General features: G+C 46.7%; 2 protein-coding genes across 2 annotated transcripts in view; both read left to right on the forward strand.

The window, feature by feature from the left end:
- The first annotated feature begins 1031 nt into the window (after positions 1 to 1031).
- Positions 1032 to 6429, forward strand: haus4 (HAUS augmin-like complex, subunit 4). Its single transcript, XM_083669444.1, has 9 exons — positions 1032 to 1274; positions 1569 to 1708; positions 2367 to 2498; positions 2776 to 2916; positions 3019 to 3115; positions 3480 to 3625; positions 4507 to 4637; positions 4852 to 4920; positions 5375 to 6429. Exons 1-9 carry the CDS (start codon positions 1205 to 1207, stop codon positions 5556 to 5558), a joined length of 1110 nt encoding a protein of 369 aa, XP_083525570.1. The 5' UTR covers positions 1032 to 1204; the 3' UTR covers positions 5559 to 6429.
- A 434-nt stretch (positions 6430 to 6863) lies between these two features.
- golga2 (golgin A2) overlaps positions 6864 to 15946 on the forward strand; it is a 16339-nt gene continuing 7256 nt past the window's right edge. Inside the window, 12 exon segments of the mRNA XM_083670603.1 lie at positions 6864 to 6915; positions 8629 to 8784; positions 10787 to 10930; positions 11454 to 11503; positions 11774 to 11837; positions 11971 to 12033; positions 13771 to 13851; positions 14409 to 14447; positions 14601 to 14663; positions 15119 to 15212; positions 15389 to 15495; positions 15918 to 15946. The exon segment at positions 15918 to 15946 is cut by the window's right edge and continues 30 nt beyond it. Of these exon segments, the coding sequence (XP_083526729.1) occupies positions 6868 to 6915; positions 8629 to 8784; positions 10787 to 10930; positions 11454 to 11503; positions 11774 to 11837; positions 11971 to 12033; positions 13771 to 13851; positions 14409 to 14447; positions 14601 to 14663; positions 15119 to 15212; positions 15389 to 15495; positions 15918 to 15946 (938 nt within the window). The 5' untranslated portion in view covers positions 6864 to 6867.

Below are 15946 nucleotides of genomic sequence, written 5' to 3' on the forward strand. Positions count from 1 at the left end.
GATTTGCACAAGTTTGGTCACGTCAACGTCATGAGTCGTGCCTCACTGTACGGTGCGGATAGGCCAGCTGTCAATGGATCAAGCTCCAATTATGTGAATGCCGGTGTCCTAAAACGTCACGTAGTTGGTGCATTTAAATTGTCTGTCCTTTAGGGGGGGCATAGTCCATTTGAGAAGACCACACACTGTGCAACACGGTAGGCCTCAAACTGCAAGTAGGTGCCTAGATTGCAGATTTGGAGCTAGTTCCTACCATATAAAACGGAAACTACGCGAACAATCAGTGTTAAAAGCATAATCATATCATACATTGTCATATATGAGGGATGACTCACCATACTGAGTGAGTAAGAGCCACGTGAGCTGTGTGTAATACAGTAGTAAGACATTGCAAGTGAGCAACCCAAAGAAAAAATTACATCACCTAATTGTACATTAGTTACATAAGCGTATTGTCTGGGTATTGTCTGGGTATGGATCACTATCACAGCAAGGTTTTAGTGCTGCCTCCACCATTCTATGGCCACCGACCTCTATACTGTATGTTGCAAGGCTGTACAAATTAGGTGCAGTGTGTTCTACCAACCTGTGTACTACCACCCATTACACACAGTCTATATTGAAGATTATTCAACATTTTGAAGGATATTGTTAGTGGTAGATAATGATGAAGCGTGACATTATGCAATGATTATCGATGATAAAAGAATGTCCAAAATGCAACACACTCAACAAGATGCCTCTTTCAAATCTCTGATATAACCACCGCATCCAAAAAACAGATACATGATCGTGAGAAGTGACTGTATCCGTTAGTGAAAATAGAGACCTTTGATGCAAATGTAACCACGGCGTTTGGATGTAACCACTAAGGTTCGCTGTAACACGACTTCTGACTTTCTTCCTGATCGCTCCTTCAGCCGACGTGGCAGTAGCCAATGAGGTGGCTGTGTCTGCAGAGGCGCGAGATGAACACGGAAGTGCCGCGTTTGTTATGAAGTTAGCTTAGCTTAGCTTTGTGATCTGTGTGGTAACTTGCTCGTTATTATTAAAATAATAACAATAATAACAGCGACATTTGACCATCCGCTAGTGTCCTGCGCAATTGAAACCTCGGTAGGATAATTCAATCAAAGTTTTTTTTTACTAGTTTGTATGTAAATCAAAGACGGTCTCTTTCGTCTGTCTTTACCGTGGTAAAGTGATGATGTCCGCGGGTGCTGAGTCTGTGAGTGTTCCGTCACTGGGCGAGGGAGACAACTTCCATCAACAAGGTATTTCTTCCATGATAATATCATTAGTCAACAATAACCCTAGTAGGTGACTGTACTACTGTATCACAGTTGTTTGTCAGTTGTCCATTTAATGAGAAATAACTTGTAGACACAACAATATCAATGGTCAGAATCTGACTGCTTCCAATGGGTGGGTATTTGACTTGTTTTAGAAAAGCAAGACCGGGTTAATGTAAAGTTCTGGAAGTATTTTTAATGTTAGTTAGTTTGTTTTCGTCTGTGACTCCCACTAACCCAAACAACTTTTCTTTTCTGTTACTGTCATGTCCACAGTCTTTGCCGCATTCCCACAGTGCCAGCTGACGGAAGAGGACCTGACTCAGAATCCTTTATTCTGCAAGCTCCTGCTAACTCTATCACATCATGTGGACCGCACAGGCCTCACCGTCACACTGAAGGGACAGTTGGAGGAGGTAACACACACACACACACACACACACACACACACACACACACTTCAAGTGTTTGGCTGTGAAATGCCACTTCCAGTGCAGGCATGCTTGCTACAGCAAGTCTTGTGGCGCTCTTAACCACATCATGCCTGATTGTTAAAGATAGACAATTACTGTACCTATTACTGTTTTATGTTAAGTGCTTGACCACCCTACAGTTGTCGCTGGCTAAACCATACAAGTTGTTGTTGTTGTTGTTGTTTATTTCTATTTCTGACTACACTGCAGTTGTTGATGATGCTATTTCAGACTACACTGGAGTTGTTGTTGTTGTTGATGATGCTATTTCAGACTACACTGGAGTTGTTGTTGTTGTTGATGATGCTATTTCAGACTACACTGGAGTTGTTGTTGTTGTTGTTGATGGTATTTCAGACTACACTGGAGTTGTTGTTGTTGTTGATGATGCTATTTCAGACTACACTGGAGTTGTTGTTGTTGTTGTTGTTGTTGATGGTATTTCAGACTACACTGCAGTTGTTGTTGCTATTTTTCACTGTCACAGAGCTGTGCGTTACACAGTATAAGCCCATGGCATGTGGATTTCAGATGAGTGTGTGTGCGCGTGCATGTGTGTAAGTGGCTTTAAACAGCTGAGATTATGCTGTTTTTAATCCAGGCTGAGAGGGACCTGCAGACACAGAGACTGAGCTGGCTGCGTTCAGAGAGCCTCCACAGGCTGCTGCAGGAGATGATGCAGGAGCACTTTGTCAGGAAGCACCACTCCACCGCCCCCCCAGAGGATGACAAGGTACAGCACAACACCGCCAATACACAAGCATCCTTCAATCTACTTTGTATCTGATTTCTGGACAAGCATGTCAAGGCTCATTTTAAACTGTTTCAAGACATGATCACACGTAGCATTTTTCAACTGATTTGCATTCTGTAGCAGATTTGTTGATCATGCAATAAGCATTATTACATGAGTTCAATATTTACAGTATGTTTTCTGTAATAGAAATTGTATACAAACATACAGAATGAAATTCATAATCTAGAACCTGGTTCTGATCTTGTCCTACCAGTTCTATGGCACGGTGGAGCAGTGTTTGGTGGTTGCTAAGTGTGTCAAGCAGTTGAATCCTAGTGGAACAACCCAACAGGACCAACCCACAGTCCTGGGACTGGATGCCCAGCAGGTGTTGGAACAAATGCCACCAGAACAGGTAGGTTTATACCACGCATACACACACACACAGACTTTTCTAACGCAATATTGTCAGACTTCAATGGATGTATTTTTAATGTATGTTTATCTCTGTACCCAGGATGTGCAGAAGATGAACCAAAGGCTGCCTAGAGAATTGGAGAAGCATCTGAAGATGAAGTGTTTCAGCCTCCTGTCCTACTATCAGCCAGAATGGGGTAAGAGCAGTGGAGGCTGGTGTTGGTGGAAATCAGAGGACTGGATGATTGTATAATGAAGAATCCTTAACCACTGCACTCAGAACAGTTGGTGCAAAACAGATACATTCTTGGAATGCATAACAAAAGCAAAAAAAAAAAAAAACTAATACAGTATACATTTATTTTCTAGATTTAATCATTCAGAAAGAGCAAAGAAAATTAAGTTTTGAGTGCAGACCTGCTTTATGCATTTCTTATTGTATAATGAACACATCATTAACAAACCGTAATACAGTAATTGTCTTTTTGACATTATTGCTCCCTGGTTGTATCGAAGAAGGCTTAAAACACACTCTGTTCTTCTTGGCTGTTCTTGGCACAGAGGACGAGAGTGAGGATCTGAAGAACGTTAAGCTGTCTCGCCTGCCTGGGCTGCTGGAGAGCGAGAGGACGAGAGCAGAGAGTCTGAAGGAGAAGAACCCAGAGAGCGCCGCCCTGCTGCAGAGACAGACTCACTGCTACCTCTCTGTGAGTCGTGCTTGTCCCCCTGTGGTTTGATTGAAGTATGCACTTGAAGTATGCACTTGAAGTATGCACTACCACACTCGGGTTTGAGTGGGACGGGACTCACATAAGAACTCATGATTAGGCTCATCCTATGCTGTTAAATCCATGTGGTGAAAAGGCACAAGTGCATACTTGGGGAGGACGGTGGAGATATAAGACGCAGTGTGTGAACAGTTGAGTTACAGTGTCATTACAGTCCAGTGGAGGTAGAGATTGGAGGACGGGCTCATTGTAACGCATGGAACGGATGAGGGAATGGTATCAAACACGTGGGGCTCATTGTAATGCATGGAACGGAATGAGGAATGACATCAAGTCTTTGATACCATCCCTCATTCCATTCCATGCATTACAGTGAGTGTGTCTTCCGATTTCTACCTCCACCAGCCTCCCCTGTTATAGCCGTAGGGAGTGGACAGGTATAGTGGATTCCATTAGTTCTGCTTTAGTCAAAGAAAATTCAGAAAAAATACAGGTTGTTAGAGGGATAGTTCTCGTTTTTCCACCTTATCAATCAGATGGTTCCTTACCCTGAACGTAGCCCATGGGCCTGTAGAGACTGTAATCCATGAGTTGTTTAAATAGCCACTACTAACTACTACAAAAAAAAACTATGGGAGTGATGGGGTCAAGTAGACTAAGCAACTGCCAACCCGCTGAAGTTAGTTGTGGCTATTTAAACAAATCTGAACCATGGATTACAGTTTCTCCTGGCCCATGGACTACTTTCGGGGTAAGGAACAATCTGACTATAAGGTGTAAAGTAGTGAATGCGTCTCCCTAGATATGTTCTCTTACGATGCAATCTTCTCATCGCTCTGTGTTGTGTTCCCTGTGCTCAGGAGCTGTCGGGCTGCATCCAGATTCTAGAGTCTCTCCTCCTGGACCACCGGCTCCGAGCCCAGAAGGACCTGGACGAGAAGAAGATTGAATACTTTGAGGCCAAATGTGAGATTGTTATGCAGAAGATCAGGTGAGAGATGTAGTTCTCTTCTATTGTAGTTCTCTGACTGGTTCACTAGTGTTGGTGAGTTCCTAATCCACACTAGAACAAGAATGAAGCAATGTATTGGCTAAGCATTCTATGTGGTATGCTATATATAGTTTTGGGAATGTTTTTTGTATTTCATTACCGGATTAATTAAGATTAATTTCCTGTCTTTTTTCAACCTCACTCTTCCCAACAGAACAGAGATGTTGGAGATTCAGCTGGACACCTACACAGCAGACACACTATCTGCCCACAGAAAAATAAGGTGAGGGGTAAAATGAACTTAACTCAACTGCTCGTGTCAAATTATACAGAAATGATTAGACTAAACTTCCTTTGTGACTCATTGTTGTGTTGCTAATGGAGTATTGCAAATTACAGCGTGGTAGATGCTAAGTGGGATCCTTGGGACGACCCTACACTAAACATGGTTAAAACTATCATTTTGTGATAATGTATCTGATGGATGGTCAGTTCTTGCATCCATATCTTTGTCTATGAAATAGAGAGGGCTTACATTTCTCCAGCCCCATCCCTCAGCTGTTTACCAAAAACAGTGACTGTCATTGTTTTGAATCCCAGATTGCTCTTATCTAAACCATTATAAATCTCAACTTCAATTGAGATTTACCATAATAATCTCACCATAATAGCATTGCTGTCATTATCATAACCTTTCATATAATCAGTCCTTGTAATTCTGTAATTCTTGATTTCAGGGAGAAGCTTGACACAGAGCTGAAGGCCTCCCAGTTGGAGAAACAGTCTATAGAGTCCAAGCTGTCCTCGTTTGAGATCTTTGGCAAGGAGTTTCAGGATCTGGCAGAAGAGTACTCCAGACTGCGGCAGGAGATTGACACCAAGAGTTGGGCTCTGAAGGAGTTCTCTCAACACACAGGCTAGGAAAGCCTGTATGTGATGTCGGACAATTCTGCCTCAGATCTGGGCCAAAGATGTATTTGAAACGGGTTGAAATAATGGTAAACTTGAGGTGTGTTTAATTTAGCTTGCCTTGCATGCTTCTGAGACCATTCCAGTGCTTCCATTGTGCCTGACAAGGAAATTAAGCACACCTCAAATATTATTCAAATATTCAAATATGTATTTTGCTCAGCTCTGCCTCAGAAACAGCCACTCACAGTTTTAGAGTCTTGCCCTGACGTTTTCAGCAGAAAAGGTCTCTTGACACCTTCAATGACAAGCAACCTTAACTCACCTTTGTAAATAGTGACTATTGTTTTCTAGTATTTTCCATAAATGTATTGCAGGAGTTACTGAACTAAATAAAACAAATAAAAACTAATTCTGTAATTCCCCCATGATAAGAGAACCCTGTGCGCCCATACCTGTAGGCTGGATGACTAGCCAGTCAACCTTTCATAAGGCCTCCTGTTGTTTAGAGCAAGAACAGTCACATTCTGAACCCAGGCAGCCAAAACATTCCATACCACCATGTATTTGTTGCTCACATAAAGTGTTGAATTAGTTTGTTTCTGTTTTGTTTGAAAGATTAAATAAAATATATCTGACACTGTCCCAAAAAGTGTTGTGTTAACTGTTGGGGGGGTGCAGAAAACACCACATTCGAAACAGTTGATTGGCAAATAAAACGTTGTTGTTAATGTATACACCATCATTGTACATTTTATACTACTCTGGCTGTAGTGCTGCAGTTTACCTGAACCTCCCCACTAGAGTGTGCTATGTTCACCAGGAAGTATTTACTATCTTAAAACTCAGTTCCCCCTAACCCTTGGTCTGAGGACAGTCAGGTCCCCTGTGTTTTCCGAATAAATATTGTCATACTTTGTACTGACATCTGTCTCTGGGTCTTTGTGTGCTCACATTCACTGAAGTATTCGCCCAAGTGTATATTCCATCTGTGTATTGAGGGCAATGACCTCATGGGACTGAAAGTGGTGTAGGATGTCCCAATTCTCACCACTACTCAGCCATTCTTCTCTCTTCCACTCGTCTCCTTCAGATATTTCCGGGGTAGGAGAAGTGAAAAGTGAAAGGTTTAGGACGCAGTCAAAGTCATGGCAGGTATAGTCACAGCCCTAAGGTTCTCTGCTATAAAGTTCACCTTTTTCTGCACCTGATACGCGTCATTAGGGAGCTTTAGCGCCGCCTAGCGTCAACATTATTTCCAGGCATCACGGAATGATCCCAAATTGATGACGTGGTGCGGTTCGCCTACCGGACGAGAAGGATGGCCGACCAGAGCAGGCAAATCAAACTCGCTGCAGCCAAGAAAAAGGTAAAAAAAATAAAATATATATACTCACTTATCAACAAGATAGAGATGATAACACGTTCATGACTTATCGCTGTATTTTGGGTGCGAGGTGTCAGTGTTTAAGCGATTTCGCGAAAGGTGATGTTGACGTTCCACGTCCTCCGAGCTGTCAGCAGTCGCCCATCCCGGCTCGCATCCTCCACCCGGGGCTGTCAGTGTGCACGATATCCTGGGGATTCACTTGGCCTCTAATAGCATCATTAGCTAACAATATTATTATGTGGACTGTTCATGTCGGGCAGGGGCCTGTATGAAAGTTAGCTAGTGTCACTGCTAGTCCTATTAGATAGCTAAAACCTCTGTGGTTTCATCAACTTAGCTTAGCTTGCTAGCCAGCCAGCCAACTATGTGATGTTAGCCAGATAACGTAGCTAAGCTATTAGCTAGCAGGCTAACGTTTGCTATGAAGGAATGGTCAGAGAGGACAGGTCTAACTTATTAGCTTAGCTAATCATCATGAGTCAGGTGTCTGGCTGATAAGCGAGTGTCACAAGATGTTAGCTTTTCAGCTGAACTGCAATGATGTTTTTTGGATGCTTAATACTGACACTTCTGGTTTGTCTGCTGGTTGAGTGACCAGCATCAAATGTCATTTGCATGGCTAACAACCCTGTGAGGTGTCGTCGGTAGTGAGTGAAATGGCCTGTTTTACTACATATAACGTTAGTGGTGATTGTCACAGAAATCTAACATGGTTTGTAATTTGAAGTCGCCTATTTCTTCGGCAGTTAATGTGTCAGATAAAAAATGACGGTCAGTTTTGACAGTAGACGCCCCCCCCCCCCCGTCTCTCTAGGGGGCTACTCATCAAATATACATCTGTTACAAGAACGCTCGTTTTGCTTAAGTCAGCATTTGCGTTGCCCACTATCAGTGTGTGGACGGTGTGATATGGTCGTGGTGATAACCACGTAGCGAGTTGGGATTCAGGCCTGGAATGCTAGATATGGCATTCCTACAATCCGTTTGGAGGAGTTCCCCGATTCGTCCCATGACAGCTGTCACAGCACACTGAGTCAGTGTGCATGTAAAAACAACACCTTCACACCCGAATGCTCAACACACTGTCCATTTGCATGAATGAAATAGCCTGCTTAGTTATACGCTATTGCAACATTTGGTTATTCCGTAAGGCCAGGTTGGACTGTGAGGAATCCTTCTTGCAGTGCAGTCATCCCATTGTCACCCACACCAGTGATCCCAGGAGGGATAAATTCACTGGTCATTGCAGAAGGGGGAAGACTTAAGGGGTCACGCTCAACCGGCAAACCGATGTTGGCTTTGCAAATTGGTTAACATTTTGGTTTGGTTAAAGTTTTGGCTGGATGAATGGGATACAAATCTAGCATTTCCCCTTAGTCTACCCTGTCATTACGTCAGATCCTGTATACTTTATTTCTGTAACCTTTTATTTCTCCAGGTTAGTCTTGTTGAGATAAAAAAAATCTATTTTTCAAAAGAGATCTGATACAGTCGGAATCTTATTGGATCTCTCCCTGAAGAGTCCCTCCAGTGTCGCCCACGCATACCAAACCTCCCGCCTGTATCTGTCTCGGAGAGGAAGTGAATGCCTACTGATGTGGTTAGCCTAACAAGGGTATGAGTTTCATTTTCTGAGAGAACTCATTGTCTCTCTCCTTCTCTGCTTCTCTGCTTCTCTCCTGTGCTGAGCAGCTGAAGGAGTTTCAGCAGAAGAGCTCTCCTGTCAGCGGAGGAGGAGGTGGTGAAAGAGGAGGAGGAGGAGGAGGAGGGGGGGCCAAGAAGAAGAGGAAGGTGAAGGGAGGGAGCCAACCTGACACACGCTCGGTAGACAGATACTCTCCGGACAATGTGAGTCCTGTCTCTCTGTCTCTCTGTCTGTCTGTCTGTCTGTCTGTCTGTCTGTCTCTCTCTGTCTGTACATTACCACAGAGGACTGGTTCCGCACACTGTCAAAAGCTTTACATTGGATTCCAGTCGTCAGGTCGTATTTCAACAAATAAGTGAAGCATTGCGAGTCCGCTGTGTGCAGGAAGGGTTTAAATCTACGAATGCCGTTGTTCTGTGCTCATTCCAACGCCCCCTACTGGAGGCTCGATATTCAAGCGTATCCTCCTTCGTATGATTCCATTAACAGATAACGCCAGTGTTCTAAAATACAAACACAGCGTCCGGAATGAAATGAAATGAAATGCAGCAGCTTCGGTCTATGGCCCCACTGTGTTGTACTCGGACGTGATGATGTCATCAGTCAAGGACAGGCTGTTGTGTCACTGTGTGTACAGACAGAGCATACCGTGCGACATGCCCTTCAGCTTCCGCGGGCCTCGGTATCTTGTTTTAGTGTTTTTTCGATCGATAGAGACGTAGGGTAGAAGGTCAAAGCGCCACCTAAACTAAAGCTGGGGCCGAGGCCTAGGCCACGCGTAAACCTTAGAGCTGGCTCTCGTTTTACATAACTCTGGCCTTCTCCTATTAAGAGGAAACTGTTTTCCTTGCCCGAGAAGTCTCTGTGCTATGGTCCAGAGTCGCAAAGACGGTCACACGCCTGGGGGGACGTGATGTGTTTTGAGGTCAAACCTCCACTGTCTCCGGTGGCTGGGAGGGGGGGGTCAGGATGAGTCGGTCGCTAGCAGTGGGCCTCAAATATTCCCCCCTCCCAAACCTCCCATTCTTAGGTCACCAGTAGTGTTCTCTCTCTCTTTCTCTCTCTCTCTCTCTCTGTCTCTCTCTCTCTCTCTCTCTCTCTCTTTCTGTCGCTCTCTCTGTCGCTCTCTCTGGCACACACTTGCTCACTCATTCACTCCTTCCCTCCCTTTCTCCCTCCCTCTGTCTCCTTCACCCTTCTCACTCCTCCCTCCCTCCCTCCCTCTCTCCTCTCCTCTCCCATAGATTCAGAGTATTCTGAAAGTTCTTAGTCAGACCAATGGATTAGCTCTACCTCCCTATGGCAAGAGCCAGGTGAGCCTGTCTATCTCTCTCTCTCTCTCTCTCTCGCTCTCTCTCTCCCTCCTTCTCCTCCTCTGTTCCTCCACTCCTCTCCCTCTCTGCATGTGTGCTGCCCTCCTCCTCCTCTGTTCTCTCTCTTCCTCCCCTCCCCTCCTCTGCCTCTCTGCATGTGTCCTCCTCCCCTCCTCCTCCTCTGTTCTCTCTGTTCCTCCCCCTCCTCCTCCTCTGTTCTCTCTCCTCCCCTCCTCTCCCTCTCTCTTCCTCTCCTCCCCTCCTCTCCCTCTCTGCATGTGTGCTGCCCCCTCCTCCTCCTCTGTTCTCTGTCCTCCTCCTCCTCCTCCTCTCTTCCTCTCCTCCCCCCCTCCTCCCCTCCTCTCCCTCTCTGCATGTGTGCTGTCCTCTCCTCACTCTCATCACCCAGGCCAGTCATGTCTCTTCAGTAAGAGTATTGTGTTGTTGTTGTTGTTGTTTGGAGGCCTATACAAGGCTTTAGTGTTCAGACCATCCAGGGCTTGTTGTTGTTGTTGTTGTTGTTGTTGTTGTTGTTGCATGTCTATGACTGCCTGACCTGAGTGTGTGTTTCATGTATTCATCTGACTGGCATGTCTCCATCAGTGGAAACCAGACTTGTGTGACGACAAGAATGAAAGTGTGTGTGTGTGTGTGTGTGTGTGTGTGTGTGTGTTATCGTGCTACACCTTGCCTTGTTTTCCAGGCGATGATGTGGCGATGTTTCCTTTACCACTCACTCTAGACGAGCACTAAAGTGTGTGTGTGTGTGTGTGTTTCTCTGTGTGTGTGTGTGTGTGTGTTTCTCTGTGTGTGTGTGTGTGTGTGTGTGTGTGTGTGTGTGTGTGTGCGCGTGTGTGTGTGTGCGCGTGTGTGTGTGTCTGTGTCGCCTCAGGCCTATGCTGACGGGGAGGCCCGGGGGTCCCCAGTCCCCCAGCTGCTGGAGGAGCCGAGCGGGGAGCCCGGCCGCGGCTCCCCTGTGTCTAACCCTGCTACTAACGCTGAGTGTGTCAGTGTCAGCCACAACACTGACCTGCAGGTGTGTGTGGCTCTCTCCTCTCTCTCTCTCTCTTTCTGCCTTTTTCTCTCTCTCGTCTTTTCACCGCCTAGTCTTCTCACTCCATCTCTCTCTCTCTCCTCTCTCTCTGTCCTTCTCTTTCTGCCCTTTTCTCTCTCTCTCTCTCTCTCTCTCAACCCGTCTCTCTCAGGTTTCTGCCTCTCCATGTTTCCCTCTGACCTGTTTCTCTCCGTCTATCTGTCTGTGCCTCTTTTCTCTGTGACTGACGGTCATCCTGATGCGTCCCCGGTCATTAACAGTTGTGTGTCCTGTTGTTGGCGGCCATGTGACTGTAAACCTGTCATCATCATGGATCCCAGTGTTGTCCTGTGCTGTTTCTGCCCTGTCTGTCCGATCTGTGCACCCAAACACTGGCTGAGCCTGGAATGTTGCTCGCTTTTTTCATGTGTCTTATCTTTATTCAATTCTCAACCTCTTTATCAGATTGGTTCACAGCAATTTCTCTCTCCTCTCCTCTCCTCTCCTCTCCTCTCCTCTCCTGCAGAACTGCAACCCTGACACCAACGGCAATGATCACTCGATGGAGGAAAACAGGTAGGTCACCTCATCATCCTCCTGGACCCCCCTCCTGTCCTTCACACTGCAGCCCCCGCCTGCAGCTGTTCCCCAGTCCACACACACACACACACACACACACTTACACATACACACACACACACACACACACACACACACACACACACACACACACACACACACTCCCTCCTCCAGCACCAGTGGCACACTTTTACAGTTGACACAGTTGTAGACTAATGTGTTATTGTGGTGCAGGGTTAATGGTAGTGTGTGTGTGTGTGTTTCCAGACCTCTGTCGTCCACAGAGAGCCTGCGGCAGCTCTCCCAGCAGCTCAACGGCCTGCTCTCTGAGGTACAGCTGGATGGCCTGTTCTCTCTCTCGCTCTCATTTCTGTGGAGAGAGATTTACATTTGCTGCTGTTGTTGTTGTTGTTGTTGTTGCTGCTGCGTTCATGAATGGATGTGTTGTTTCCTGTCCGTTCCAGTCATCGTCAGCCTATGTGAACGGAGACAGCGCGCCGTCGCCGGCCAATGAGAAGGAGCTGGAGGTAGGCGTCCAATCGCAGCCCGCCTTACCTTGTCGTAGGCTAGTGTCTTATCAAAACGAATGGAATCAGGTCACATGGAGGTCCACAGTTGATTTGAGGCTGGTGGAGGCAGACATCGGGGGGCAGACTCGTTGGAATGCATGGAATGAAAACCAGGAACGGTATGCATTACAATGAGCCCGTCCTCCGATTTCTACCTCCGCCAGCCTCCCCTGGTTTGAGGATGCATTAAACCCCTGGTCAGATTTAGGTTTGATGAGACACACAGAGCCAACCTCACTCTCTGTACGAAGGTGCCCTTGAGTGAGCCTTGTGGCCATTTTGTCATCCACAGGTGTGTGTGTGCGTGTGTGTGTGTGTGTGTGTGTGTGTGTGTGTGCTTAGGGATGGTTTCTTCCCTTAAGCACAAGGGAGGTGTGTGTGCGCGCGTGTGCGTGCGTCTGCTTAAGGATGGTTTCTTCCCTTAAGCACAAGGGGTGTGTGTGTGTGTGTGTCTGCAGTGATATGTAGAGGTGTTCTGTCCTCCGTCCAGCCCCTCTTCACACTGGCCCCTCCCCTCTCCACACAGGCCCCTCCCCTCCTCCTTCCCAATCCCTCCGTTCTTGCTCTCCGTGCAGGAATGTGGCTGGCCCCAACCAGAGCACTCACATGACCACTCTCGCTCAGCCTGTTCCGGGCCCTGCGTCCGGGCTCAGGTTTCCACACACACACACACACACACATCTCTCTCACACACACACACACACACACACACACACACGCACACACACAGCTGTCTAGTGATGGACTATATAATGATTATAACTCGATTTATGCTGCACAGCTGACACAACAATGAATTCTCCAAATCCCTCCCTCCCTCCCCTTCCCCATTTGAAAACAAATGCATTTTAAGTTGTGTCGTTGATTTAGGAAATGTGTGTCTCTCTAGTCCGGCTCTGTTCAAAGGTCTGTCCATCTCTCCTGTGTAACAGTACACAGTAGGGGGAGGCTGGGGGAGGTAGAAATCAGAGGACGGGCTCATTGTAATGCATGGAACGCAATGAGGAACGGTGTCAAACACGCGTTCCATGCATTCAAATGAGCCCGTCCTCCAATGTTCTACCTCCAACAGCCTCCCCTGGTACACAGACCTGTTAGTTTACCTTCCAGTTTGATGGGGGCCTGGACTTTGTCGCACCTGTAGGACTTAAAATCTGATGTAGAGGGATAGATTTTTAGCATCCCTGTCCAAAAGCTTTAGTTGTCTGTCCATGGGGCGTTGGGGAAGTGGGGTGGGGGAAGTGTTGTTGTTGTTGTTGTGACATCGGCCTGGGTGGTGTGTTGGTGCGTCGTGGACTGCTCTCGGCCCCCAGTCCTGCCGTTACTCCATCTGGAGAAGAGAGCTGAGGAACCTGCGGGCCATGTTGAAATGAAACCGTGCAGTGTGAGCGTGTTAGCGTGTTCTAGAACCCTCCTCTACCCCCCCTCCGCCCGCCCGCCCCCCCCTTACCGGATTCTCACTGTACCGTGTGTGGCCTCACTGAATTCTTGTTTTGATGTTTTGGTTGAATTTTCCATCACTGTTTCAGGAGAGGGAGCGTGTTGTTTACTTTGACGTGAATGATTTACTCCTTTGTGTTTCTCCTCCTTTCTTCCTCCGTCTTCTTTTTGCTCTTTCATCACCTCACCCCCCCCTCCCCACCTCCCCCCCTCCCTCCCTCCCCCCCTCCTGTTCACTGCATGCCGGCACGCCAGAGTCGCAACCAGGACCTGACCGCTGCCCTGGACTCCAGCAACCTAACAAACTCTCAGCTCAATACCCAGCTAAACCAGCTGGTAAGAGTGCGTGTGTGTGAGTGTGAAAGTGTGTGTGTGATGGGTGTTCATATTGCTAGTCCTGGTGTGGCCAATACCCCTTTTAAGCCACATGCTAACAGTCCAACCACACCTATGTGTGTACACACACACACACACACACACACACACACACACACACACTATTTACATAACATTTAACACCTCCACCGGGACGTGCGTTGAATTAAACCGCTGTACTGAAATGCACCTAGATCCTTTACCATGCATGGTGTTAAATGCTTGTTCACTGCACTGTGTGCTAACTGTTGTCACAGCTAGCTTGCTATCCGCTAACTACTGCTAACCCCATAAGATGATGCTAATACGTGGCTGTGTTCTAAGCTGAGTGTGCTAAGCTAAGAATGAAGCCTGAGGCCTGAGCCGTGGTAGTGCTAGTTTAGAGTGGAGGACAGAGAGAGAGATTAACTGTGCAAGTTGATTGGTTAGGAAGTCCTTCCTGGTTTCTGTTTGTTGATGGGGATGATGGTGATGTCGATGATGTCACTGATATGGCTCTGTCCCCCTCTGCCTGACAGACACAGCAATCCCAGGAGCTCACAGATCAGTTGCAGAAGGTGAGCACACACACACACACACACAAAACTACTGTTCTGTAGCATATACACTTCATGTAAGAGGGGTTATCTGGTCCTATGTCTCTCTCTCTCCCTCCCCCCTCCCTCTCTCTCTCCCCCTCCCTGATAACATTCACTTTTTTGTTTTCTCAGGAGCGAAAGGAGTTTGAGCAGAAGTTTGTGAGAGACCAAGCAGCCATGCGGGAACAGCTACAGGTACAGTAGACACACACACACACACACACACACACACACACACACACACACACAGAGGCTTTAAATTCAAGGTTCCACCTCTTCTCAGAGCACTTTATGTAATCCACTGGTAGGCAATTAAAAGCTCCCCTCTCATTGACACTCCAGATGGTTCCAGATGGTTCCAGATGGTTGTTATGTGCTTGTGCCTAAAGGGGGGGGATGCACTATATGTGGTTCATTTATCCCAGGATAAACGCACAGTTCCACAACTCAGAACAACACAATATGCCCTCATTATTATTCCGGACCAGGCTTGAGTTGCATCCTAAAATGCCAGTCAGTGAGTTGCGTTGATGGTGATTTTGTGGCCTAAAATGAGAGAAAAGAGAGATCGTATTTTTTTGATCAGGACAATGTTCTCACCACCTGGCCTGTTTGTCTGTCTGTCTCTCTGTCTGTCTGTCCGTCCTCAGGTCCACATCCAGACCATCGGCATCCTGGTGTCAGAGAAGTCGGAGCTGCAGACAGCACTGTCATACACACAGCAGGCCGCCCGGCAGAAAACAGGTGTGTGCCTGTGTGTTTGAGAAAAGGAGTGTGTATGTGTGATTTAGAGAGGGAGGGTGTGCGCGCGTGACTCAGGAAGCTGACGTGTGTGTGTGTGTGTGTGTGTGTGTGTGTGTGTGTGTGTGTGTGTGTGTGTGTGTGTGTGTGTGTGTGTGTGTGTGTGTGTGTGTGTTCAGGAGATGCTGAGGAGCTGAGTAACAGACTGCAGGCTGCCAAGCAGAGAGTATCAGAGTTGGAGAGAACCCTGTCCTCTGTCACCACACAACACAAACAGTTTGACAAGGTAACACACACACACACAAACAGTTTGACAAGGTTACACACACACACACACATACACAGAAACTGTTTGACAAGGTAACACACACACACACAAACAGTTTGACAAGGTAACACACACACACACAGAAACTGTTTGACAAGGTAACACACACACACACAGAAACTGTTTGACAAGGTAACACACACACCCAGAAACAGTTTGACAAGGTAACACACACATACACACACACATACACAGAAACAGTTTGACAAGGTAACACACACAAACAGTTTGACATGGTAACACACACACACACACACAGAAGCAGTTTGACATGGTAACACAGTCATACACACGCACAAAGATGTATTGCTGCATCGCTGTACAGCGCAACAAGATGTGTAACATCCGCCCTCTCCTATTGTTCCCCCTGGTACGTGCAGCACAACAAAGAGCTGGAGAAGGAGAGGGA

This window comes from Argentina silus (genome assembly GCF_951799395.1).
Source record: "Argentina silus genome assembly, chromosome: 5".
NCBI lineage: Eukaryota > Metazoa > Chordata > Actinopteri > Argentiniformes > Argentinidae > Argentina > Argentina silus.